This window comes from Schistocerca americana, chromosome 2, assembly GCF_021461395.2.
Source record: "Schistocerca americana isolate TAMUIC-IGC-003095 chromosome 2, iqSchAmer2.1, whole genome shotgun sequence".
NCBI classification, from domain to species: domain Eukaryota; kingdom Metazoa; phylum Arthropoda; class Insecta; order Orthoptera; family Acrididae; genus Schistocerca; species Schistocerca americana.
In genome coordinates this window covers 254,028,188-254,055,345 of record NC_060120.1, presented here as the reverse complement: position 1 = coordinate 254,055,345, position 27,158 = coordinate 254,028,188, and the positions used below count along the sequence as shown (strand labels likewise).

The 27,158-nt window shown below is 43.2% G+C and overlaps 1 protein-coding gene across 1 annotated transcript in view; it reads right to left on the bottom strand.

The window, feature by feature from the left end:
- The window catches only part of LOC124593934, a 278,695-nt gene that overhangs the window by 15,692 nt on the left and 235,845 nt on the right, over nt 1-27,158 (bottom strand). The window contains exon 7 of the mRNA XM_047132283.1: nt 16,478-16,603. Within this exon, the coding sequence (XP_046988239.1) occupies nt 16,478-16,603 (126 nt within the window). The remainder of the gene's footprint in view (nt 1-16,477; nt 16,604-27,158) is intronic.

The window sequence follows — 27,158 nt, the reverse complement described above, 5'->3', positions numbered from 1 at the left end:
TCTGATGTGTTCGCCGACAAGTGCAGAAATCGATTACTGTTCTGTCGGATATCGGAGAGCTTACTTTACACAGTGGAAAAAATTATCACCCCGTTGCTAACATTTTCCTACACCTGGCAGTAGGAGCCGAATTAACGGCAACTCTGTTGTAAAAGCTTAGGCTATGGAGACCACTGGCGGACAAATTTAACACTGTAGATCACTAGCTACGGAAGAGCTTGTGACGCCTCCTGGCAATACATTTACAAAATCGTTATAATATATAAAAAATAATAAAAATAAACATTTATAAGTATTATTGTTATTATTTCATTACTATATGAATGGTTGTAGATTATGTATAAAAGGAACTAACAATTTTTCGTTTTTATGTTTGTGTAATAATTATGTATCTGTATTTCACAATTAACGCCTGTGGTCGGCGAATGTATGTATGGAAGCAGACAATGATAATTAAAAATAATTACAAAGATGCATATTAAATTCCCTATAACTAGTTGAGGTTAAAACATTGCTGTCTCTGTGTTCTTGTAGCCGTTAAAGTTGTAAGAGCCTGTGACGCTCGATTGAATGCTTATGTAGCCTTCGTTTGTCCTTTGATCGAGAAAGACGCCATTGGAGGCTGATATTTGTAAAAGGTGTGTACTTTCAATTTAGGTTGATTTTTTGAATATAGAAATTGTTAAAATTATTACCTGTAATAATTTATTGCTAGCTTGCTCAACGTTTCATTCCACGTTCTCAGCCGTTTTCACCGTATTAGGAATTTTTCATGACGCAGAGCCGTGCAGCGATCGCGGGAAGCGCTGGCGCGGCAAATTCAAATGAAACTGAATGAAAGCAGTTGTCCCGCAATACAGCGGGCAGGTAAAGGTACATTAAAATTCTCTCTTTCAGCTTCCTGGAGACTTCAGAGGGAAATTGTGGATTTTATTATGTCATTTTCAGGTGGACATGGGCGGCTGCTATTTATTGTATTATCATTTACGTAAATAATTCATGAGTGATAAAATTTTACTTGTGTGTGATCAAAGATTGCTGTGCAAAACCTGTTCTGGCTGATAACATAAAAATCAAATTTCATTTTTTTTAGTTTCATGCTCTTATGTTAGTCGTGGCAGTTAATAGTGTTCGTATATTTAAAAAAATCCACTGCAGCTTTTACGTTTAGTGAACATAACATACTGTAACTTCCGTACATGTAATAAGAGTAATTTTCAGTACAGTCAAGAGATGAATGTACCGAAGGGCATTTTTTCCCATAATTAGTTACAGTAATGATCCCATGTTCCATATCTAACAAGCCATATCAGTGTTATACAGGGTGTTACAAAAAGGTAAGGCCAAACTTTCAGGAAACATTCCTCACACAAAAAGAAAGAAAATATGTTACGTGCACATGTGTCCGTAAACGCTTACTTTGCATGTTAGAGCTCATTTTATTACTTCTCTTCAAATCACATTAATCATGGAATGGAAATACACAGCAACAGAACGTACCAGCGTGACTTCAAACACTTTGTTACATGAAATGTTCAAAATGTCCTCCGTTAGCGAGGATACATGCATCCACCCTCCGTCGCATGGAATCCCTGATGCGCTGATGAAGCCCTGGAGAATGGCGTATTATATCACAGCCGTCCACAATACGAGCACGAAGAGTCTCTACATTTGGTACCGGGGTTGCGTAGACAAGAGCTTTTAAAATGCACCCATAAATGAAAGTCAAGAGGGTTGAGGTCAGGAGAGCGTGGAGGCAATGGAATTGGTCCGCCTCTACCAATCCATCGGTCACCGAATCTGTTGTTGAGAAGCGTATGAACACTTCGACTGAAATGTGCAGGAGCTCCATCGTGCATGAACCACATGTTGTGTCGTACTTGTAAAGGCACATGTTCTAGCAGCACAGGTAGAGTATCTCGTATGAAATCATGATAACGTGCACCATTCAGCGTAGTTGGACGACGAAACTAAAATGAGCTCTAACATGGAAATTAAGCGTTTCCGGAAATATGTCCACATAACATCTTTTCTTTATTTGTGTGTGAGGAATGTTTTCTGAATGTTTGGCCGTACCTTTTTGTAACACCCTGTATAAAAATACACTCCTGGAAATGGAAAAAAGAACACATTGACACCGGTGTGTCAGACCCACCATACTTGCTCCGGACACTGCGAGAGGGCTGTACAAGCAATGATCACACGCACGGCACAGCGGACACACCAGGAACCGCGGTGTTGGCCGTCGAATGGCGCTAGCTGCGCAGCATTTGTGCACCGCCGCCGTCAGTGTCAGCCAGTTTGCCGTGGCATACGGAGCTCCATCGCAGTCTTTAACACTGCCAGCATGCCGCGACAGCGTGGACGTGAACCGTATGTGCAGTTGACGGACTTTGAGCGAGGGCGTATAGTGGGCATGCGGGAGGCCGGGTGGACGTACCACCGAATTGCTCAACACGTGGGGCGTGAGGTCTCCACAGTACATCGATGTTGTCGCCAGTGGTCGGCGGAAGGTGCACGTGCCCGTCGACCTGGGACCGGACCGCAGCGACGCACGGATGCACGCCAAGACCGTAGGATCCTACGCAGTGCCGTAGGGGACCGCACCGCCACTTCCCAGCAAATTAGGGACACTGTTGCTCCTGGGGTATCGGCGAGGACCATTCGCAACCGTCTCCATGAAGCTGGGCTACGGTCCCGCACACCGTTAGGCCGTCTTCCGCTCACGCCCCAACATCGTGCAGCCCGCCTCCAGTGGTGTCGCGACAGGCGTGAATGGAGGGACGAATGGAGACGTGTCATCTTCAGCGATGAGAGTCGCTTCTGCCTTGGTGCCAATGATGGTCGTATGCGTGTTTGGCGCCGTGCAGGTGAGCGCCACAATCAGGACTGCATACGACGAGGCACACAGGGTCAACACCCGGCATCATGGTGTGGGGAGCGATCTCCTACACTGGCTGTACACCACTGGTGATCGTCGAGGGGACACTGAATAGTGCACGGTACATCCAAACCGTCATCGAACCCATCGTTCTACCATTCCTAGACCGGCAAGGGAACTTGCTGTTCCAACAGGACAATGCACGTCCGCATGTATCCCGTGCCACCCAACGTGCTCTAGAAGGTGTAAGTCAACTACCCTGGCCAGCAAGATCTCCGGATCTGTCCCCCATTGAGCATGTTTGGGACTGGATGAAGCGTCGTCTCACGCGGTCTGCACGTCCAGCACGAACGCTGGTCCAACTGAGGCGCCAGGTGGAAATGGCATGGCAAGCCGTTCCACAGGACTACATCCAGCATCTCTACGATCGTCTCCATGGGAGAACAGCAGCCTGCATTGCTGCGAAAGGTGGATATACACTGTACTAGTGCCGACATTGTGCATGCTCTGTTGCCTGTGTCTATGTGCCTGTGGTTCTGTCAGTGTGATCATGTGATGTATCTGACCCCAGGAATGTGTCAATAAAGTTTCCCCTTCCTGGGACAATGAATTCACGGTGTTCTTATTTAAATTTCCAGGAGTGTAGTTTGCAAATTAAAGATCGTACGTCCACAGCAGGAAATCTTTCAGTGTTGTGCGTATCCCCACATAATAGGTCAAAGTGCATAAAGATAAAATATTTTCAACTGCAGAAAATAATAGTGAGAATCGTATTTTATCTGTCATGCTCCAAACAATAAGCAATATGAAATTAATTAAAATTTTATGCGATATAAACTGCATATAAAGTAAAAAGGGTGCGCGGTGGGGATTACGCGACAAGCTACGAGGAGAGAACTCATGGCAAGAAAGCGTAGAATAATGGTTGGCTGGGATCCTACTGGTGTAGCAGTTGAGCATTTACAGAAATACACCCTTCGCTATCACAGAGTCCGAGGTGCTTCACAACTATTGTTGCAGGCCTGAGCTTCAAATCGCGGCTGCTGTAAGAAATATCTGCACATACTGGTCTTAGCCCGTCCCCTTAACCACACAGGTTGATAAGACGAGCACACCCACCCTGTTAATAGCTCAGTCGAAGAAGATCCGGCGCGGTGGTTGAGGTGGTTAACTGTTTCAGCAGAAGCCGGAAGATGGTGTATCACTTTGGAAGATAAAATTGTTTCTGCTCGCTGCCGAACTTTGGAATCAGTGCTGTATGCTAGTACGCCGCCAACCGCCAGTCTGCAGATACAAGTCAGTGTGAGTAGGTTTTCTGTAAACTGCATGTCACATCCACCTTCCTCCTGACCAACACATCAAGGAAGCGAAGACAGCCATCCCTAGGTTATGTGGCTCCGAAAGGTCCACAAGGATCCTCTTCGATTTTGAGTGACATTGGTCCGCCGACATATCGTATAGAAAAACACCTTGCTACTCTGCTGAGCGCTGTAAAAAGTCGGTGGGAGCACCACATTAAGAACTCGGAGGATTTCTTACGTCGATTAAAGGGAATCCGATTGAATGAATTTAATATTATAGTAAGTTTTTATGTGGCCTTTCTCTTCACTTGTCTTCCTCTGTTCATTTATGGTTGATTGAGGTTCGTTTTGGTGCTGAATTAACGAACCTATTTCGACATTTGTTGGCTTCCACTTACTTTACTCAATGACCAATACTACGAGCAGACAGATGCAGTTGTTGTGGATGACAATTGTCACTTATTATTGCCAATTTCTTTATGGAACATTTCGAGGAACGTCCCTTGGAGTCGCTTCCTTTGAAACCTGCGTGTTTTTGTTTGTTTTTTGTTTTTGTTTTTTTTAGATATGTAGAAGATACTTTTGTTGTTTCACCTCATGACACTGAGTATTTGAACCACTTTTTAGAACACCTGAATTCAGTTCACCCGAATATTTGTTTCACACTGGAGGTGGAAAAAGATGCCTGACTTCACTTCCTTTATGTGTTGGCAGGAGGAAGATGGATGGTATAGTGGGACATGCAATTTATAGGAAATCTACTCACACTGACTTGTACCTGCAGGCTGATAGTTGTCACCATCCGGCTCAGCGTGAAGGCGTACTTCGTACCTTGGTTCATTGGGCCCATGTCATCTCGGACCGTGTCAAGTTTTCAGCTGAGTTAGTCCAGCTCTAAGTCACCTTTCGTCAGAATCGTTATAATGACAGACAGACCAGACGTGCGTTGCGCTATCGATCGAGTGTGCATAGCGCGAGTGACGATAATAAACCGAGGTGGCACAAAAGTTTGCGGCCTTTCCGTCTTACGGTGGGAGCGTTTCGAATGGGATTGGTCTATTTTGAGGAAATGTAATGTGAAGTGTGTTTTTCGAGCACCATCTAAGATCAGGGTCTTTTTAGGTTCCGTAAAGGACGATCTTCGTTTGCGTAAGGCGGGATTCTACCGTATAATTTGCAGTTGTGGCATGTCATATATTGGTCAGACTATCAGGACTGTGGAGGGCCAATGTACTGAGCATAAGCGGCACACACGCTTACAACAGTTGAGCAAATCCGCCATGCAGAAAATTGACTTCGTTCTGGTCATCCTCTGGAATATAACAAAACGGAGATTCTGGAATGCACTTCCAGCTGTTGGGATAGTGTTATTAAGGAAGCTGTTGAAATTGAATTAGCAGTGGCGGTTTTTGTTTAATTTCTGCATGGAATCTTGCTCTCTCCCTTGTCAAAAAACAGAGGGACAGAGTTAATGCTACCTCACTCCCTGATTGTTAGTTTCGCTATTGATAACTTCTCACGCCCGTCATCTTTGGTTTGTAATGGCACTAGTGCTTTCAGTGTGTTTTATCTTTCCGGAATTTCTCTGAAAACCGAACTATTAAATTCGCTTGCATATCGCTTACTTGCTGCAGTTTTGCCTTGAAAGTGGCACTGTGTGCTTCTGTCGAAATAATGGCGATTGTCGACGGCGTCACCCGGCTGCATTCCCTTAAGTTACTTCAACAAGAAATGGATTGATGTGATACCTCTTAAGACCGAAATGTGTGCGGTCTACTCTCATAACCTAGTTAACGTCGAGGAAGAATTACACGCTATGCAGACTTACATATTTGTCGTCAACTTGGCAATCCGCCGTTAGTAAAATGGCTCTGAGCACTATGCGACTTAACTTCTGAGGTCATCCGTCGCCTAGAACTTAGAACTAATTAAACCTAACTAACCTAAGGACATCACACACATCCATGCCCGAGGCAGGATTCGAACCTGCGACTGTAGCGGTCGCTCAGTTCCAGACTGTAGCGCCTAGAACCGCACGGCCACTCCGACCGGCCCGCCGTTAGTAAAAAGATGTCCAAAAGGTAAGGACAAAAGTGACTTTTGCATTATGTAACATAGCTCGCTGAAACATGGACCACACATAGAGAGAACTGCTACAGAATAGCGCTAAAGATAACTGAAAGAAATACGCCATGCAATGGTAAAAAACAAAAAAAACAAAACAGAAAAAAACGAACCGGATAAGTGCTAACAGGATTCGCACGCTGATGGGTCCATAAACTTAATTATGTACATCAACAATAATCTGGTGTGGTTCAGTGGCCAGGTGTGCAAGTCTTTCTATTGGATACCATATCGGCAACTTATGTGTCTTTAAAATACGCGAGTTCTCAGACAGGGAAAAGGGGACCTAGAGTTTAACTTGGGATCCGAGCCACATGTTGTTTCTGGCGCGTCCTCAGATCGTTGAGAGATGAGTGGTACGTTAAAACGAAGACTGAAGAGCTCATGGTCCAACCGGGATTCGATCCTGCTGACTCCGTTTCCAGGCATGTGCTTTACCGCTTTTCTTTCCTTTCCTTTCTTTACTTTCTATTGTTGGTTGTTAGTTTAAATTTCTTCTTAATTTTGAACTAAATGATAAGGAAAAATTTTCCATTTAGTGGTACCGGTACTGAAAAAGAAAAGTAATAATGCAGTAAAGTTCCTTTTGATGGTTGTACATTCCTTCAACCGGTAAAAAGTAATTTTTCCTTCTTCTGAAATCCTTCATGTCTTTCTTCCTTCTAAAAGTGGTGGCGCAGTGTCTAGCACATTGGACTCGCGACCGGCCTTCCAGATTTATGTCAAGTTTTTTTTTTTTAAATTACCGCTGCCAGTCACAAACTTTAACTATTGTAACTTATCTCCGGGCGGGGACTACTCAAGAGGACGTCGTTATCAGGAGAAAGAAAACTGGCATTCTACGGATCGGAGCGTGGAATGTCAGATCCCTTAATCGGGCAGGTCGGTTAGAAAATTTAAAAAGGGAAATGGATAGGTTAAAGTTAGATATAGTGGGAATTAGTGAAGTTCGGTGGCAGGAGGAACAAGACTTTTGGTCAGGTGATTACAGGGTTATCAATACAAAATCAAATAGGGGTAATGCAGGAGTAGGTTTAATAATGAATAAAAAAATAGGAGTGCGGGTTAGCTACTACAAACAGCATAGTGAACGCATTATTGTGGCCAAGATAGACACAAAGCCCATGCCTACTACAGTAGTACAAGTTTATATGCCAACTAGCTCTGCAGATGATGAAGAAATTGATGAAATATATGACGAGATAAAAGAAATTATTCAGGTAGTGAAGGGAGACGAAAATTTAATAGTCATGGGTGACTGGAATTCGTCAGTAGGAGAAGGGAGAGAAGGAAACATAGTAGGTGAATATGGATTGGGGGGAAGAAATGAAAGAGGAAGCCGCCTTGCAGAATTTTGCACAGAGCATAACTTAATCATAGCTAACACTTGGTTCAAGAATCATAAAAGAAAGTTGTATACCTGGAAGAATCCTGGAGATACTAATAGGTATCAGATAGATTATATAATGGTAAGACAGAGATTTAGGAACCAGGTTTTAAATTGTAAGACATTTCCAGGGGCAGATGTGGATTCTGACCACAATCTATTGGTTATGAACTGCAGATTGAAACTGAAGAAACTGCAAAAAGGTGGGAATTTAAGGAGATGGGACCTGGATAAACTGAAAGAACCAGAGGTTGTAGAGAGTTTCAGGGAGAGCATAAGGGAACAATTGATAGGAATGGGGGAAAGAAATACAGTAGAAGAAGAATGGGTAGCTCTGAGGGATGAAGTAGTGAAGGCAGCAGAGGATCAAGTAGGTAAAAAGACGAGGGCTAATAGAAATCCTTGGGTAACAGAAGAAATATTGAATTTAATTGATGAAAGGAGAAAATATAAAAATGCAGTAAATGAAGCAGGCAAAAGGGAATACAAACGTCTCAAAAATGAGATCGACAGAAAGTGCAAAATGGCTAAGCAGGGATGGCTAGAGGACAAATGTAAGGATGTAGAGGCTTGTCTCACTAGGGGTAAGATAGATACTGCCTACAGAAAAATTAAAGAGACCTTTGGAGAGAAGAGAACCACTTGTGTGAATATCAAGAGCTCAGATGGCAACCCAGTTCTAAGCAAAGAAGGGAAGGCAGAAAGGTGGAAGGAGTATATAGAGGGTTTATACAAGGGCGATGTACTTGAGGACAATGTTATGGAAATGGAAGAGGATGTAGATGAAGATGAAATGGGAGATAAGATACTGCGTGAAGAGTTTGACAGAGCACTGAAAGACCTGAGTCGAAACAAGGCCCCGGGAGTAGACAACATTCCATTAGAACTACTAATGGCCTCGGGAGAGCCAGTCATGATAAAACTCTACCATCTGGTGAGCAGGATGTATGAGACAGGCGAAATACCCACAGACTTCAAGAAGAATATAATAATTCCAATACCAAAGAAAGCAGGTGTTGACAGATGTGAAAATTACCGAACTATCAGTTTAATAAGTCACAGCTGCAAAATACTAACGCGAATTCTTTATAGACGAATGGAAAAACTGGTAGAAGCGGACCTCGGGGAAGATCAGTTTGGATTCCATAGAAATGTTGGAACACGTGAGGCAATACTAACTTTAAGACTTATCTTAGAAGAAAGATTAAGAAAAGGCAAACCTACGTTTCTAGCATTTGTAGACTTAGAGAAAGCTTTTGACAACGTTAACTGGAATACTCTCTTTCAAATTCTGAAGGTGGCAGGGGTAAAATACAGGGAGCGAAAGGCTATTTACAATTTGTACAGAAACCAGATGGCAGTTATAAGAGTCAAGGGGCATGAAAGGGAAGCAGTGGTTGGGAAAGGAGTGAGACAGGGTTGTAGCCTCTCCCCGATGTTATTCAATCTGTATATTGAGCAAGCAGTAAAGGAAACAAAAGAAAAATTCGGAGTAGGTATTAAAATTCATGGAGAAGAAGTAAAAACTTTGAGGTTCGCCGATGACATTGTAATTCTGTCAGAGACAGCAAAGGACTTGGAAGAGCAGTTGAACGGAATGGACAGTGTCCTGAAAGGAGGATATAAGATGAACATCAACAAAAGCAAAACGAGGATAATGGAATGTAGTCAAATTAAATCGGGTGATGCTGAGGGGATTAGATTAGGAAATGAGACACTTAAAGTAGTAAAGGAGTTTTGCTATTTAGGGAGTAAAATAACTGAAGATGGTCGAAGTAGAGAGGATATAAAATGTAGACTGGCAATGGCAAGGAAATCGTTTCTGAAGAAGAGAAATTTGTTAACATCGAGTATAGATTTAAGTGTCAGGAAGTCGTTTCTGAAAGTATTTGTATGGAGTGTAGCCATGTATGGAAGTGAAACATGGACGATAACCAGTTTGGACAAGAAGAGAATAGAAGCTTTCGAAATGTGGTGCTACAGAAGAATGCTGAAGATAAGGTGGGTAGATCACGTAACTAATGAGGAGGTATTGAATAGGATTGGGGAGAAGAGAAGTTTGTGGCACAACTTGACTAGAAGAAGGGATCGGTTGGTAGGACATGTTTTGAGGCATCAAGGGATCACAAATTTAGCATTGGAGGGCAGCGTGGAGGGTAAAAATCGTAGAGGGAGACCAAGAGATGAATACACTAAGCAGATTCAGAAGGATGTAGGTTGCAGTAGGTACTGGGAGATGAAGAAGCTTGCACAGGATAGAGTAGCATGGAGAGCTGCATCAAACCAGTCTCAGGACTGAAGACCACAACAATAACAACAACTTATTTATTTAGCGACATATTTCGAGGGAATACCGCATCTTCCGCCTAAATGGCATTACAAAAACAACTTTACAATAAGGTCATACTGATGTTACATAATCTTTTCGTAAATGCTGTGGTCATCCTGTGGAAGAAGAGAAAACTTAGTAAGAAGCGATGTCACTTTGAAAGATGTACTGATGTTTGCACGAAAATGTTTTGTAGCGGTCACGCACTTTGTTCTTCTGGCGTGTATTAAGGAAACTCACTGCAGCACGTCCACATGCACCAACGACCATCTTGTAGGTGTCGACCTCGCAGGTGAAGGAATGGAGTGCCCTACTACATAAACTTCTTACTAGCCTTGTGACCAGCATGGGAGCATGTTGCCGAGCATTCACTGCCGTGCATGGTGACCACACACTCTATTAGGAACCATGTCCCGACCTTTTAGCGTTCTAGGCGCTTCAGTCCGGAACCGCGCTGCTGCTACGGTCGCAGGTTCGAATCCTGCCTCGGGCATGGATGTGTGTGATGTCCTTAGGTTAGTTAGGTTTAAGTAGTTGTAAGTCTAAGGGACTGATGAGCTCAGATGTAAAGTCCCATAGTGCTCAGAGCCATCTGAATCTATTTTTTAGTGTTCAGGGGAACACTGTAAGTCGCGGCGACTTCAGGTTAATTATTGTATTTGAATAAAAGTGTCATATCTGTTCATTTCATTGCGCATTTTTTCAGTTACCTTCTGTACTACACTGTAGTAATTCTTTCTATATTTTTAGGTAGTGACATCACGCAAAAGTTAACTTGAGTCCTTAATCTTGGCGCACCAGTGTATGAAACTACCAGTGAACCCTAAACAATGTTATACCAAATTCGTTAACCATTTGTTTCCATTGTATTATTAGTTATTAACAGCGCTCAGCGCTGACGAAGTAGATTCATACGGAAACTGAAAGGCTGTCTCAATATATCCCTCTCGCCCATCACCTCGATACATTTCACATCTATGTCCTGTCATCTTTAACAGGCCTCATTTTCCGAACTACAACTCCATCTGACATGCTCTCTATTTATTAAGTCTCCATCACTTATAAAGTTTCTCCTCGACCCTACACAAGTTACAGAATTTGACATTTCCCCTTATCGTGCAACATAAGTGCGAGTCTGAAGGATGAGTGTTGCTTAGTTTGGGTGTCAGTCATCTTATTGCTCACATAGCAGACACTTCTTTTCGACAACATTCTTTCGCTGAAAGAAAACAATTTAGTATCAGTGTGAGAAGTAAAATTTTCTAACTGCCCAATGGTTGATGTCTGCAATCTCCTCCAAAACCCCTGTATCGATTTCAACTAAATATGGCACAGAAACAGCAGGCCTCATGAGTATCAGCAGTTTGGGATTTATAACATCCTAGCTCCAGTAAGGGTAGAAATAGGATAAAAATGTGCTTTTTGTAGCCACTGACATATAGGTTGTCTGGCCCCTCCCGCCGGAGATTTGAGTCCTCCCTCGGGCATGGGTGTGTGTGTTGTCGTTAGCTTTAAGTTAACTTAAGTAGTGTGTAAGTCCAGGGACCGATGACCTCAGCAGTTTGGTCCCTTAGGAATTCCTGTATGATAAGCATATTGTGTAGGAACAATTTTGGATACCTTATAGATATGCTTTTTAGGGCAGCCTAAAAGTCAGGAGTAACGAACTGTTTTCCAGTCCCCACATGCATGCTGCCTTGCACGACAGGCATGTTGTGCTGGAATAGTATCAGCCTGTCTTATCGATCTGCTTTGCTCAGCAGCCTATACATGAGGGTCAAGAATGGGTTTCTTAGCTCCTGTTGTGTAGCCAGCCCTCCATGAGACGTGTAGAGTGTTGAAGTACACTCAACCTGGATGGACAGTGGGAAAGTGAGGCAGGAGAGGATGGAAAGAGAGAAGATGGAAGGAGGGCACAGACAGAGACAAGAGAAGGATGTCTCAGAGAGGGGAAGGAGACAGTGAGTGTGGAGACAGTGGATACCACAGAGAGGGGCCAGACGAGATGAACAGAGAGAAATGAATGAGGAGGGAATGGCAGATGAGGGGAGAGGAGAAGAAGATTTAAAAAAGGGGAGGAGGGGATAGAGCAGAGGGGTGATGAGGGGATGGACAGATGAAGTGAGAGGAGTAGATGGTTTGAGAGAGGGGTGGAGGAGATAGAGGAGTGAGGAGGGGAAGGACAGAGAGATGCGAGGAGGAGATGGCGAGAGAGAGGGACAGGAGATAGACAGAAAGAGGGAGGAGGAGAAGATGAAGAGGCAGAGGGAGTGGGGAGGAGAAGATAGTGTGGGAAGGATGAGGTGGACAGAGTGACAGTGAAAGAGATGGAAACGAGCAGGGGGTAGATGTGAGCAATAATGTGTTGAATGCACATGCAGGCGAAGCTACAGGAAATAAGCTAGTAAAATTCGTAAAGCACTGTTATAGCACGTTCAAGCCTATGAGAATAATTGCTTACCACATACTTTATGTTAAAATTTTATGAAAACCTAATGAAAAGGTTTTTATAGCCTCTAACAGCCACTGTCCACCATGACCGCTAGAATGCCCACTAGTGGGTTGTGGCTCCAACCCGTTTGGCCCCCAACTGAGCTTGGATGACAGCTAAGGATATTCCATGAGGCTTTAACTCTGTGCCAGAGTTGATCAGTTAGGGTAGTGGTGGCGTGCCAGTCTGACAGCAACCCATGATTAGATGTTCCCAGTGGGTGACACATTTGCAGAAACTGGTGGCCAAGGTAACGGTTTAACCCCTCTGTACTGAGGCGTGTCAATACAGCACAAGCAACATGAGCTCTCACATTATCTTGTTAAAAGACAACTTTATGGAGACCTTGAAGATAGGGCACACCTACCAACATGAAAACGCCAGAAATGTAAAGGTTTCTGTCCAAAATACCAGATATGCGAACCAAACGTTAGGGTACTGTGTAACCAATAGCAAGCTGTAGTGCCAAATCAAGTGCAGAGACCTTATAGAGAAGACAACTGCAACCTGGCAACGTTCGTTTCCTAGGAGTTTCAACATATGGGTATGTCTATCATGATACTATAGAGAAAACTAAAACTAGCCTCTGTGTAGTGTTGTCATTGGGTGCAAAAGTGTAAACCTGTCGGTATAACCCAGCCTCCCCACGCCCACCCCCTCCCCCCCTCTGATAGCACGTCCAAGGAAGCCTCAACAACGTCGCTGTGTTGACTGTCCGTGGTACTGTACACGTTGTCAGTCTGTGCATGCGGACACTTGCCTTGCTGCAAAACAAGTTCATTTCCTTACTCATTATATTTGACGCGACTGTTCAGTCCTGCATGGCTGAGCGAGGAATGTTTTGATCCTCTCAGGCGCTAGTCCAGAGGTGCCACTGAGAACCTGCATGCCATTGAGGAATGCCCTCCGCAACCCATCGATTCCACATTAGCATGACAGACATGGGGTTCCGACCTTCGTGAGCAAAAATGTCGATGAACGATAAACCACAGTATTTTCAGGACAACATCTGACCACTGCCAGATTCTGAAACTTGGGTATCACATGTTTGACCTCTTTAAACGAAGCATAACAGGATCTTGTCGCGAATGCGAATTCAAATGTTTTCTCGTAAGCAATCGGCGCACGGGACAAGATAGCTAATGTTGGCGTGGGTCTCTACGAGTTTTATGAAGTCACTTTCTGTTACTTCTCGTTGAGGAGCCATTTCATAAGGTGAAACACAAAATAAGTTCTCCGAAATTTCGGCAACGTGCGACATAAAGTAAAACCAACAGGAATGAAGAACGCTCCCTATGTCACAGGCAGTAAATAAAATGCCACACGCTATTTGTCGGGTTCAGTAGAAGCCTATATTCGATGTGTTTTACGTTATATGTTACACCCTATGAGTATATGCTGTTTCTAAGCACCAGCACATTTAATGTGCCGAAAACGAATCGTTATTGGTACGATTTGTTGTAGTAAAATGATGGGAAACGACATATTTTCGCGTTATAGCTCGCGTGTTATTAGAGCAAGCCGTTTTAAGGCAACGACTCATTGAAGTTTCATGAAAACATGTCGTTCTTGTCAGCATTTATTATAACTGAATATCAATAAAATTTGGGCAATTAAAACGTCAGAAGACTAACACAAAATACGAAGTTGCTAGCAGTTGGGTGTCGGCATACAGTAGCTATTTGAGACAGTTCCAGAATCGAGGGTGGATCTCTAGAGGTGTCCTGCCACATACATTTTTTTTATTTTTCATCTGTGCATTTTCTAAAAGGTAGTGAGAGTTTCCAATGCAATTAATACAAGTACCTTTCGCAGTATTTGATGTTAATAAATATAGGCCTAAGTGCACTTTTTGTCAGGAGCGAAAACTGAAAATTAGTAGCATAGGTGACTGAAGATGGAAAGCGCCAAGAGGGGGAACTTGCCTCCACCCTGGAGTACAGAATTTTTATTCATAACAGAATTCTGACACACTTGTAATTTTCGTGATTCTGGAAAACCTCTCGTTTAGCCAACTGTAGCGTATGTGCTGATTGCAGTGAAATAACATAAGGTAGCGCTCGAAAAACCGGCCCCGAGCACAGACTGCTCGCCATTTACGCAGGATTTGTTGACCGCTACGAGCAAAATAGATAAACACTTAATAATTAGGTAGTGAAGAAATAACAAATAAGCTAATGGAAGCAACAACTTCGAACCAACAGATGACGATTGGTAGGCGACAATGAGCACTCCAGTACTCGGAGCCGATTTTTCGTGCGCCGCCCTTTGCCACTGGAATAATATTGTAGGAGTTATCATATTCTCTTTACAAAATGTGACAGCAGACACTCGATTATGGAACGCGGACTTCATTCGGTTGTAAGTCGGTCTGCCTCCCATAACAATGAACATTCTCTTTTACCTTGGATAAAAAAAAAGACGGAAAATGGGCACTCGTGTGTGTCGTGCCGACTTCCTTTGCATGTGTAATAAAAAAATCTTGCCTTTTTACAAGCATTTCTTCTGCTGGTTATCGAAATAGTGAAGTCTGATATGCCGTTTTGTTAGCTGAAAAGATGTGTGTATTACATACCACGTAATTTTATGTAATTTACGATACTATAAAATATATTTTGTGAGTGGGCTGTTTAGGTTATTGTATTGGTAACGCCACCGCCAGATAGCGCTCTGTATGAAAATCACTGGCTGTGCTGTGTGCATTCTGTGGCTGGGTGGCATTGTTGGAATTTGCTATTGTAGTGTTGGGCAGTTGGCTGTTAACAGCACGCAGCGTTGCGCAGTTGGAGGTGAGCCGCCAGCAGTGGTGGATGTGGGGAGAGAGATGGTGGAGTTTTGAGAGCGGATGATCTGGACGTGTGTCCATCAGAGACAGTAAATTTTTAAGACTGGATGTCATGAACTGATATATATATATATATATATATATATATATATATATATATATATGTATAATGACTTTTGAACACTATTAAGGTAAATACATTGTTTGTTCTCTATCAAAATCTTTCATTTGCTAACTATGCCTATCAGTAGTTAGTGCCTTCAGTAGTTAGAATCTTTTATTTAGTTGGCAGTATTGGCGCTCGCTGCATTGCAGTAGTTTTTGAGTAACGAAGATTTTTGTGAGGTAAGTGATTCATGAAAGGTATGGGTTATTGTTAGTTAGGGCCATTCCTTTGTAGGGATTATTATAAGTCAGATTGCGTTGCGCTAAAAATATTGTGTGTCCCTATAGTGAATGTCTGAGTACGTTCAGTTCTGCTCAGCTGTTTGAAAAGCAAATAATGTAAGAGGTTTATCAGCACAGTAATCCAATAATTTTTCTAAAGGGACGTTACAATTTTAATTACCGATCATGGACGGTGAATAGAATACGAAAAGAACCAGGAGTTCAGAGTAAGAAAGGTATAGAGCGGATCTAGAATGGGCGTGCGCAGCGAACGAAACGAACAACTCTATACTGAACAAACTACAAGCAGTCGGCAGTGGAACTGCGACGAGTGGCAAAAAGAAGGACGAGTCCGGCCGAGCGAGACCGAGACCGAGACAGACGGGAACGGGACAGAGGCTGGAACGAGACCGGCCGACGTGCCGTTGCGGGAACGAGACCGACCGTTTCCCGTTCCCGGGAACTATAAGTAGAAAGCCGCGGCCGAAGTGAACTATGAAAGACAGTTCGTTAGAATTCGTTCATCACTCGTTCCGTTCATCTTGATGAACCGTTCTTTTGGACCCGTTAGTTCGCGAACGACCCATCTCTAGTGCCGAGGGGTTTATGGAGAATGTAGACGACTTTACTGCTACCTATTCCTGGTGGTTGCAGTGAAATGCTAGTCGTTTGCGTAGTCAAGTGTGTAATACGCTTGACGCCAGTTTGACGTCTGCTGCACGCCGCCTTCACGTCGATGCAGTTTCAACGGCCACCAGTGCCTTATACCACGGTAGGCGCAGCGCTGCTCACCCTGCTTGTTGGCGGGGTAGTTGTGGGCACCTCTCCTCCACAGGAACCGTCCCGTCAGCAAGATGGCGGAGGCCATCGCCACCACGCCCACTGCAGCCCACACGTATGATGTGTACACGCTCCTCTCTGCAAAACAACCATCACACATAAAAGGTTATACAGCAGAAATTATGACGTACCCCACAGAAAGGGGAAAAATCTAAAATAAGCGACTTATAAAAACTTCGTGGGTAATTTCTTGGTAAGTCTACCCTTGTGAATGAGTTCATCTTCGGCATGCTAGTCTAAAATGGGACCAAAATCCGTACAGCTCGCACATTTATTTCCACACGCTTATTTATATACAGAGGTGAGAAAAGCGATGGTATACCTCATAAAATAGCGTCGGACCTCCGTTTGTCCAGCATAGTACAACAGCTCGTCGTGACATGGACACAACAAGTCGTTGGAAGCCCCCTGCAGAAATACTGAGCCATGTTGCCTCAATAGCTGTCCATAATTACGAAAGTGTTGCTGGTGCAGGATTTTGTGCACTTCCTGACCTCTCGATTATGATCCACGAACGTTCGACGGGATTCCTATCGGACCAACTGGGTGGCCAAATCATTTGGTCGAAAAATCCAGAATGTTCTTGAAACCGACCGTGAACAACTATCGCCCATAAAACTTCCGTTGTTGTTCGGGAACATGAAGTGAATGAATGGCTGCAGATGAAGTAGCCCAACGTAACCATTTTCAGTCAGCGGTGGGTTCAGCTGGACCAGAGGACCCAGTCCATTCCATGTAAACACAGCCCACACCATTATGGAGCCACCACCAGCTTGCACAGTACCTTTTGATAATTTCAGTCCATGGCTTCGTGGGGTCTGCGGCACACTAGAACCCTACCATTAGCTCTTACCAACTGAAATGGGGACTCATCTGACCAAGCCACGGTTTCCGAGGCGTCTACAGTCCAGCCGATATGGCCATGAGCCCAGGAGAGGTGGCTGCATGCTATGTCAAGCTGTTAGCAAAGGCACTCGCGTCGGACAGTGATGCCACAGCCTATGAACGCCAAATTTCGTCGCACTGTCCTAACGGCTAGGTTGAGTTGATAGTTGATTGTTGGAGAGACACCATCGCGGCTGTAGATAGTCTACGATAACCAATTATAGATGTTTGCCACAGAGGCATCGTGTATACCAATAGTGTTAACCCCTTCAGCATCAGCCAACACTTGAAGATGACGCACTGAAGCACCGAAACTGATAGCCGTACAATAAATGACGTCATACAGACGGATGTAGGCGTTTCATTTTATTACGTAAGTGAACGGCCGAAGTGCCCCAGACCTCCGCTCACAAGGACGAACACACAATAACGGATGCGTTCGTCGTAAGCCCCACATTAATTTCTGCGGTTATATCACACAGTGTTGCTTGTCTGTTAGAACTGACAACTCTACTCAAACGCCGCTGCTCTCGGTCGCTAAATGGATTGTCCGGGGTGAGAAGTAACGCCTGATATCTGGTATTCTCCGCACACTTTTGACACTGTGGTTCTCGAAATATGCGTCTAGCTCCAGCTACAGTTTAGAGTTCAAAGTCTGCAATTCCAGTCGTGCGACTATTATTACATCGGAAACCTATCCGCATGAATCACCTGAATGCAAATGACACTTCCACCAATGCACTGCCCCTTTATACCATTTGTAAGCGATACTGTTGTCATTTGCATATGTGCACATCGCCATCCCATGACGTTTGTAATTTCATTGTAAGTCTGCTCCCGACGTTTCCTCTCTTTTCGTGTAAAATCACGTGGTCACATAAATTCATTTCGAAAACATAGGTAAAAGAACTGCACGTAAAATTAAAACATTTTTTTCCGTATTGGTTTATCAAAACTCCTGCTGGTGTCATGATGTGTTTCGTAATATTTAATCGTCAATTGTAGCCATAACTTGTAAATATAACGTGTGCTCTTCAAATCACAATCATGGAATGGAAACACACAGCAACAGAACGTACCAGCGTGACTTCAAACACTTTGTTACAGGAAATGTTCAAAATGTTCTCCGTTAGCGAGGATACATGCATCCACCCTCCGTCGCATGGAATCCCTGATGCGCTGATGCAGCCCTGGAGAATGGCGTATTGTATCACAGCCGTCCACAATACAAGCACGAAGAGTCTCTACATTTGGTACCGGGGTTGCGTAGACAAGAGCTTTCAAATGCCCCCATAAATGAAAGTCAAGAGGGTTGAGGTCAGGAGAGCGTGGAGGCAATGGAATTGGTCCGCCTCTACCAATCCATCGGTCACCGAATCTGTCGTTGAGAAGCGTACGAACACTTCGACTGAAATGTGCAGGAGCTCCATCGTGCATGAACCACATGTGTCGTACTTGTAAAGGCACATGTTCTAGCAATACAGGTAGAGTATCCCGTATGAAATCATGGCGGTGAATCGAGGAAGTACAGTACATACTGACGAAACTAAAATGAGCTCTAACATGGAAATTAAGCGTTTCCGGACACATATCCACATAACATCTTTTCTTTATTTGTGTGTGAGGAATGTTTCCTGAAAGTTTGGCCGTGCCTTTTTGTAACACCCTGTAGATCATGAGAAACCGACCTCGCACTTTTCTCATATGATGCAGTATTTCTCGATTCCCGAAAAGCATTTGACTCAGAACCGTATCTACGCTGTCAAACGTTCGATCATATGAGGTACCAAGTGAAATTTGTGACCGGACTGAGGACTTTTTGGTAGAGAGGACATAGCATGTTATCTTGGATGAAGAGTCATCGTTAGATGTGGAAGTAACTTCAGTTGTACGCCAGGGAAATGTGTTGGGTCCCTTGCTGTTCATATTGCACATAACGAACTTGCGGACAATATTAACAGTAATCTCAGAGTTTTCGCAGATTATGCAGTTATCTAGAATGAAGTACAGTCTGAAAGAAGCTGCGTAAATACTAAGAGGTTGATAAAATTTCAAGGTAGTGCAAGTTTGCTTTAAATGTTCAGAAATGTAAAATTATGCACTTCACCAAAGGGAAAAGAAAACATAGTATTCTATGAAAATCGTATCAATGAGTCAACGTTGGAATCGGCTAACTCATATAAATACTTGGGTGTAGCACTTTTTAGGGATTTGAATCGGAATGATCACATAGGTTCAGTCGTGGGTAATACCTATGGCAGGCTTCGGTTTATACGTAGAATACTGGGGAAGTACAATCAGTCTACAAAAAGAGATTGTTTACAAGCCACTAGTGCGAATCAACCTAGAATATTGCTCAGGTGTGTGGGATTCGTACCAATTAACTAGCAGCGGATACTGAACATATACAGATAAGGGCAGCGCGAATGGTTCCAGGTTTGCCAGACCCGCGGGAGAGTGTCACAGAGATGTTGAAGGAACTGAACTGGCAGACTCGTGAAGATAGGCGGAAACTGTCCCAAGAAAGTCTCCTTTTCAAGAACCAGCTTTAAATGATGACTGTAGGAGTATGCTACAATCCCCTTCTCCTACATATCACTCCCACAGAGATCGTGACGAAAACGTCAGATGAATTACAGGCATAGAGGCATTTAAACGATCATTCTTCCCGCGCTCCATACGTGAATGGAAGGCAAAGAAATCCTAGTAGTTGGTACAGTGAGATATAGCCTCTGCCGAATACTTCACAGTCGGTCGCAGAGTATAATGTAAATGTAGAAATTAAAACTGAATAAATTATGGGACTGGGACTTGAACTTGAACCTTGCCTTTTATAGGTAAACCTCTTACTGACCGTGCCTGTATCATCGTACACTGACCAAAATGGAAGGTGTTACACCGTGAAGGACGAAACCAATATTTATCAAACTTTGTGGAGATATTCATGACACATCGAGTATTCTACGCTGGCCTAATGTCCATAATCAGCATCTGTATGAGATAACAAAAAATGGTTCAAATGGCTCTGAGCACTATGGGACTTAACATCTGAGGTCATCAGTCCCCTAGAACTTTGAACTACTTAAACCTAACTAACTTAAGGACATCACACACATCCATGCCCGAGGCAGGATTCGAACCTGCAACCATAACAGTCGCGCGGTTCCAGACTCATGTATTCATTGCGGCATGGAAGCAAACAGCTTCCCAATATCATCTCGATAAACAGCTTGCCATACCTAAAATACTTGATGTGACAATTTATAAACGTTGCTGGAGGCAGTATGCTACAAAATAATATGTCTCCCCATCTGATCCCAGATAAGCTCTATGGCTGACAAATTAAGGATCATTTTTGGCCGGACAAGAATCTGTATACTTTTCGGGGCGTTTGTGACATGAACATCAGCTTGGGTACTGTACCTCTATCGCTCTACCATTTTACAACACCCTTTCACACGATAAACTTATCTGTGAAACCTTACACCAAAATTCTGCAACGTATAATTCTGATATATTACCCCCTTTCTGATATCAACATCTCACTCATTAAAGAGTGAAACTGAGTCATTTTTCTTGCGCGAGGAGATGGAAATTTGCGGTGCACAAAATGGAACCCGAACGTAATCGTTACGGTCCTGATGTGGGCTGATATTGTCTGGGCTGCGTTACATTGAGAAAAAAATGTGTGTAGTTATTGGTGTTGAGTAGTGGACGAAAAGCATTGGACCAGATTTTCACACTGTGAAATAACTTGCAAGAATATGAAATAAGACACTATTCTACACCAGAGATAAACCAAACAAGATTGCGCTGTTTTAATCAGTCTCACCTTGTATTTTAATTTGGTCAACTTAACTAAAATATTTAATGGTGTAAGACGGAGATTTTTCGTAGACATACGACGGATGTGGCGAAGCCACAACGGCTGTCGAGTTCATTCCCCTTCACAAACAAAGAGAGCCAAATAAAATTAGTTCCGTGATTTCAGTGGAATTAAAATTCAAGGTGAAAGGATATCAATAATAAGATTCGCTGATGACATTGTTATCCTAAGTCAAAGTGAAGAAGAATTACATGATCTACTGAATGGAATAATCAGCCTACTAAGTACAGAATATGGACTGTGAGTAAATTGAGGAAAGACGAAAGTAATGAGAAGTACCAGAAATGAGAACAGTGAGAGACTTAATATCAGGACTGATGCTCACAAAGTAGATGAAGTTAAGGAATTCTGCTACCTAGGCAGCAAAATAACCAATAACGGACGGGGCAAGGAGGACATCAAAAACAGACTTGCACAGGTAAAAAAGGCATTCGTGGACAAGAGAAGTCTACTAGTATCAATTTGAGGAAGAAATTTCTGATAATGTACTTTTGGAGCACAGCATTTTATGGTAGTGAAACGTGGACATTGGGAAAACCGGAACGGGAGAGAATCGATGTATTTGAGATGCGGTGCTGCAGACAAATGTTGAAAATTAGGTGGACTGATACGGTAAGGAATGAGGAGGTTCTGTGCAGAATCGGAGAGGAAAGAAATATATGGAAAACACTGATAAGGAGAAGGGACAGGATGACAGGACATCTGTTAGGACATCAGGGAATGATTTCCATGGTACTAGAGGGAGCTGTAGAGGGCAAAAGCTGTGGAGGAAGACAGAGATTGGAATACATCCAGCAAATAACTGAGAACGTAGGTTGCAAGTGCTGCTCTGAGATGAAGAGGTTGGCACAGGAGAGGAATTCGTAATGGTCCGCATCAGACCAGTCAGAAGACCAATGACTAAAATAAAAAAAAAATCTATCAGAGGTTAGAGTTTCCTGAAAAATTTAGATCTTGTTAGCTCGTTGATAGCAACGTAGACGTGAAAGACAATTATTTAAAAAGTAAATAAGTAAGTGAAAATAATGTTCTCTAGCCAAAGAACACTACTAATGACTTTTCTGCATGGAGGACTGTTGATTGGGAGGCAAAGCAATATTGACATGCACTATTTAAGTAATTTAGAAAACATGCAAGATGCGGAACACCCGCAAAGGTCACGGCCGATGTCTGAAAAACAAGACACCAAGCACTCATATAATTGATTCGCCTCGATGGGTAATGAATCCGCAATCTCCAGAGCGTGTGCACATTATGTTCGGCTTACGGTGGGAATCTAAAATTAGCTAGCATAGAGTCATAGAGTAGATGGACAGGGACTGTGGACAGGAGGCGATGGGTGGTTCAAATGGTTCAAATGGCTCTGAGCACTATGGGACTCAACTGCTGAGGTCATTAGTCCCCTAGAACTTAGAACTAGTTAAACCTAACTAACCTAAGGACATCACAAACATCCATGCCCGAGGCTGGATTCGAACCTGCGACCGTAGCGGTCTTGCGGTTCCAGACTGCAGCGCCTTTAACCGCACGGCCACTTCGGCCGGCGATGGGTGGGAATATGAATCAGCCGGGGAGCGTGCGGAGATAGTCTGCGCATTTGCCATTAACACTGTGTCCAGATGGCGCAATGGTTGATGCAACAGCCTTGCAAGCAATTTCACTGACATTGACAAGTGGTTTAAAGCTAATACACTGTCATTAAAGTTTGGAAAGACCCACTATATGCATTGCAGACACTTTGAGCAATTTCCTTCCAGCATATGAATAATATATGAAGACAAGCAGATTGAAGAGTTTGGCAGTGTTAAATTTCAGGGATTACAACTCAGTTATAAATTCAGTTGGGAAGGGCACACCACAGAATTGCTGAAGCGCCTAAAGAAGTGTTTGAAGTGGGAATGATGTTAGGTGTAGGAGATAAAATATATAAAAAAATTGCATACTCTGCTTACTGTCGTTCTATTATGTCATATGGGATCACAGTCTGGAATAACTCGTCAAACCGAGCAAAACTTTTTAGAGCGCAAAAGCGTGTAATAAGACTTATTTGTGGTATAAATTCAAGAACATCATGGTTTCAGGTAAAACGCAGTTTAAACAGAGTTTGGAAGACTTCTTAACTTGCAACTCCTTCTAATCAATAGATGAATATCCAGGAACTGTTAGATCAACTGAAGTGAAATGTCTGTTACATTTCACTTTTGACACCGCATGGTCACTACTGTCGAGATTAGATACTTTTTATGTGACAAATTTATTAAAAGTGCACAACTATGTTTTATTCTGACTGTGCATTAATTCTGTTGATATTAATAGCAATGTATTCACCTACTTTGACAATCTCGTAGCAAATGATCAGGGAAGTGAGTATTATACACAGATGTTTTATTTTTTTATATTATACTTTGACTTGTTCTACACCCATAAGGATCATCTCATGTTTGTGTCTGTGGAACGAAAACTCAATCTAATCCAATCTCTTATCTATCTAATCCCGATTTAGACTCCCAGTCTGGCACACATTTTCACATGTCGTCGCTAATTCTGCATAAAGTGCCGATGCAGCTGATCTCGTCCTCGTCCTTTGCTTTCTCCCCTCTCCACCTTCAGTTTACATAAAATATAAAGAGACTTGCAGGTTGATGTACCCCTCGGGCACAGAGGTCTCACGCGGTACAGTGGTGTCATTTGGGTTGCCTGCATAGCAGGCGTTTGGTCGCGAGGCGACAGAGTTCCAGTCTGACTTACGGGGGGCGACATTTCTCTGCCCTCCTTTGCATCGCTTGTCACGTGGGCGGAAACAGAGCGTTGTTTGGCATCATCCCGTCCTCCAGGTGTTTATGTGGGCTGCACGTCCCGATGAACAGTATCGAGTGAAGAGTCAATTGGGGGGGGGGGGGGGGGGGGTCTTCTACCAGAGCCGACCCACAGCCTTCCAGTTACGACGAGCACCGTCGGATAACAGCCCTGCAACCAGACTTCGACGGCCGCCACCCGTCCACCAGTTTCCCACTTCACCATTCTACTCACAAACATTTCTTGGAAGTGTCTACCAACCTGATTACGACAATGAGTAAGACTGATGTTACTGAAATACTGTACCCGACATCTCATACAAAATGCGTATAACTGATTATAAGTTTAAGGAGGCTACATATCTAAGGTCATCAGTCCCCTATTCACCACACACAACAGAATCTGTGCACACCCATGCGTCTTAGTCGAAAGTAGATTGCATAGGAAAGTTTGAGAAATGTTTTCTTAACGTTTATCTGATGTGGGACGTGGATACCAGCCAAGTATTCACCTATTGGGGTGTGGTAAACTGCCTGAAAATCTCGTTTAATACGCCGGACGGATTCTAAACGGGGCCAGAGCGCTTTTACAACTCCTGCAAGCGGACGATTTAACACGTACGGCTATCAGGAATAGTAAATCCGTAATAAGTAGTGTGAACTTTCACTCTCACAGTCCTTCAGTAGTTGTGTTAGCCGCTGCCATCTAGGAAGAACTAATATCACTTTTATGCTTGGTACTCTGAGGCCCAGTACACCGAGCTGTTAAAGTACACTCTACAACAGCGGACAATACGACTTAGATAATGACAGCTGACTCTCAGTACAGATAAATGTAACGGAGTGCAAGAAAAGAGATCGAAACATTCGTACCCTTTAGCTACGCGATGAGATCCTGGGCTCGGTGTGAATCTTGGGGTGCCACGGTGCTTCTGACTGGAGTTGTTCAACGACCGATGACCACGTAAAGCTATCTGAGACGGAAACAGATGCCAGAGAAATTTGTTACTGGAGTCCCAAGGCAGAGATACTCACCGACGTCGGGCGTTGCTTGCATAAAACTTACTCTACCGATTCTTGAGTATTTCATTTCGTATGAAACACTTAAGAAATAGGATTGAGGGAAAATACGGGAAGAAATATGAAGAAGAGCTGCTCGACTCGTCACAGCTTTGTTTGGTCAGGTCTTTTAAAGCGAACCAAGAGACGCACTGCTCCCCAATATATACCCGCTGTAACGACCTCGAGATTAAAATTAATGAATTTCGTCCTCATACACAATGTCACTGAGAAATATTCTTCCTGTGTGCCACTCGCCATTCAGTTAGCAAGGGAGGTACCTTGCAACAATATCGAAACACAAGTCTCCCTAATATTAGTCCAAGCAGTAATGACTGTGTTCATATATTGCTGGGATGAGTGCTATCAGAATCAGATGCAATAGCCGGAGAACGTCGAAAACGTTTAAAATAAAGATAGCTACTTTTGTGTTATGGCAAAATAGGGGATAAGTTATGCGAATTGGGGTGGTGTTTTTCGTTGTGCAAGACCTTCTCATCAAATTTCAATTACCAGCTTCCTCCTCTGAGCATAAAAATATTTCGTTGGCGCCTAGATACATAGGGACAAAAGATCATAATAATAAAGGAGCAATGATCATCATAATAAAATAAGAGAAATCAGAGCTCGCACGGAAAGACTTATGTGTTCATTTTTCCCGTGCTCTGTTTGAGAGAGGAACGGTAGAAAAATAGCTTGAAGGTGGTTCAGTGAACCTTCTGACAGGCATTTAATTGTGAACTGCAGAGCAATTGTGTAAATGTAGATACAAAAGAAATTAATAACAGGAATAACTGATGTTTCAAATTAAAGGAGAATTTGATCCGGATTCAAATAATATTACAATCGCCCACACTGTAACAATTAATCATATTCACACAATAAATAAGCAAGCTCCCACAATGGCTCTGGAATCCAATAGTATGACGAATTCTGATATGTTAACAACTGTCAGCCAACACATCTGTCAGGTTCAAATTTTTCACACAGTGTAAATACTTCACCATTGAAAATCCATCTACTCTTTCCTCACTGGTCGTAGCCAATGGGCTTCATGGGGGGGCACTATACGACACGCTTATTTTAGTAGTGCACTTCATTGAAAACACATAACTCGTCATGGAACGTGCTTCAACAAGCAATGGAAAGGACTAACATACACAAACTCTGCAAACGGACTTATATGTGCGGTAAAAAGGGAAATCAGAAAAGAGAAAGAAAGTGTTGTTGTTAGGTAGTTCCCATGGAAGAGGTGTTGGCCAACTCTTGCAGGATGAACTAGGATCAGAATACCAGGTCACCAATTTTTTTAAACCTAGTGCTGGTCTGGAGCAGGTGACAGAGGATTTAGGATCACTTTGCAAAGATTTCACTAGGGAAGACACCGTGGTTATAGTGGGTGGGGCAGGTAACAGTATTGACAGAAATCCTGGATACAGTATAGAGTGTGACCTGGCGAAGATTGCATCAGCATCGAAGCATACTAGTGTTGAGTTTGTATCTGTTCTTGGGCGCCATGACTGACCTCATTTGAACTCTTCTGTCAAGAGAGTTAATTTGGAGCTGGAACGGCTGCTCATGTCGGGTGCGGGGTCACACATTGGTGTGGTTCATGTTGATTCTCTCAGTAGGTGGGATTATACTAGGCATGGATTTCACCTCAACAGGAAGGGGGAGGGTAAATTGGCTGGGGAAATAGCAGGAAAGTTAAAGGGGGGAGGCACTGTCATGAGTGGTAAAATACCAGTGGTTATAGGATTCAGAAAAGACCCTTTTTTAGGGTAGGGAGGACAGAAAGAAAGCAAATTTTAAGAGAGGTTAGAACTGAGACAAACCTTCAGTTTGAAAAAGAAATCAAAAAACATAATTCCAGCTTATTACATCAGCATAAACAGCCATTGGTTAAGAATTTTCAACTGTCAGCAGATATTTTAACTCCACCCAATTTTAACTCAGACAATGTGAAATGTCAGCTATCTTTATTGCATCAAAATATTCGAGGACTGAG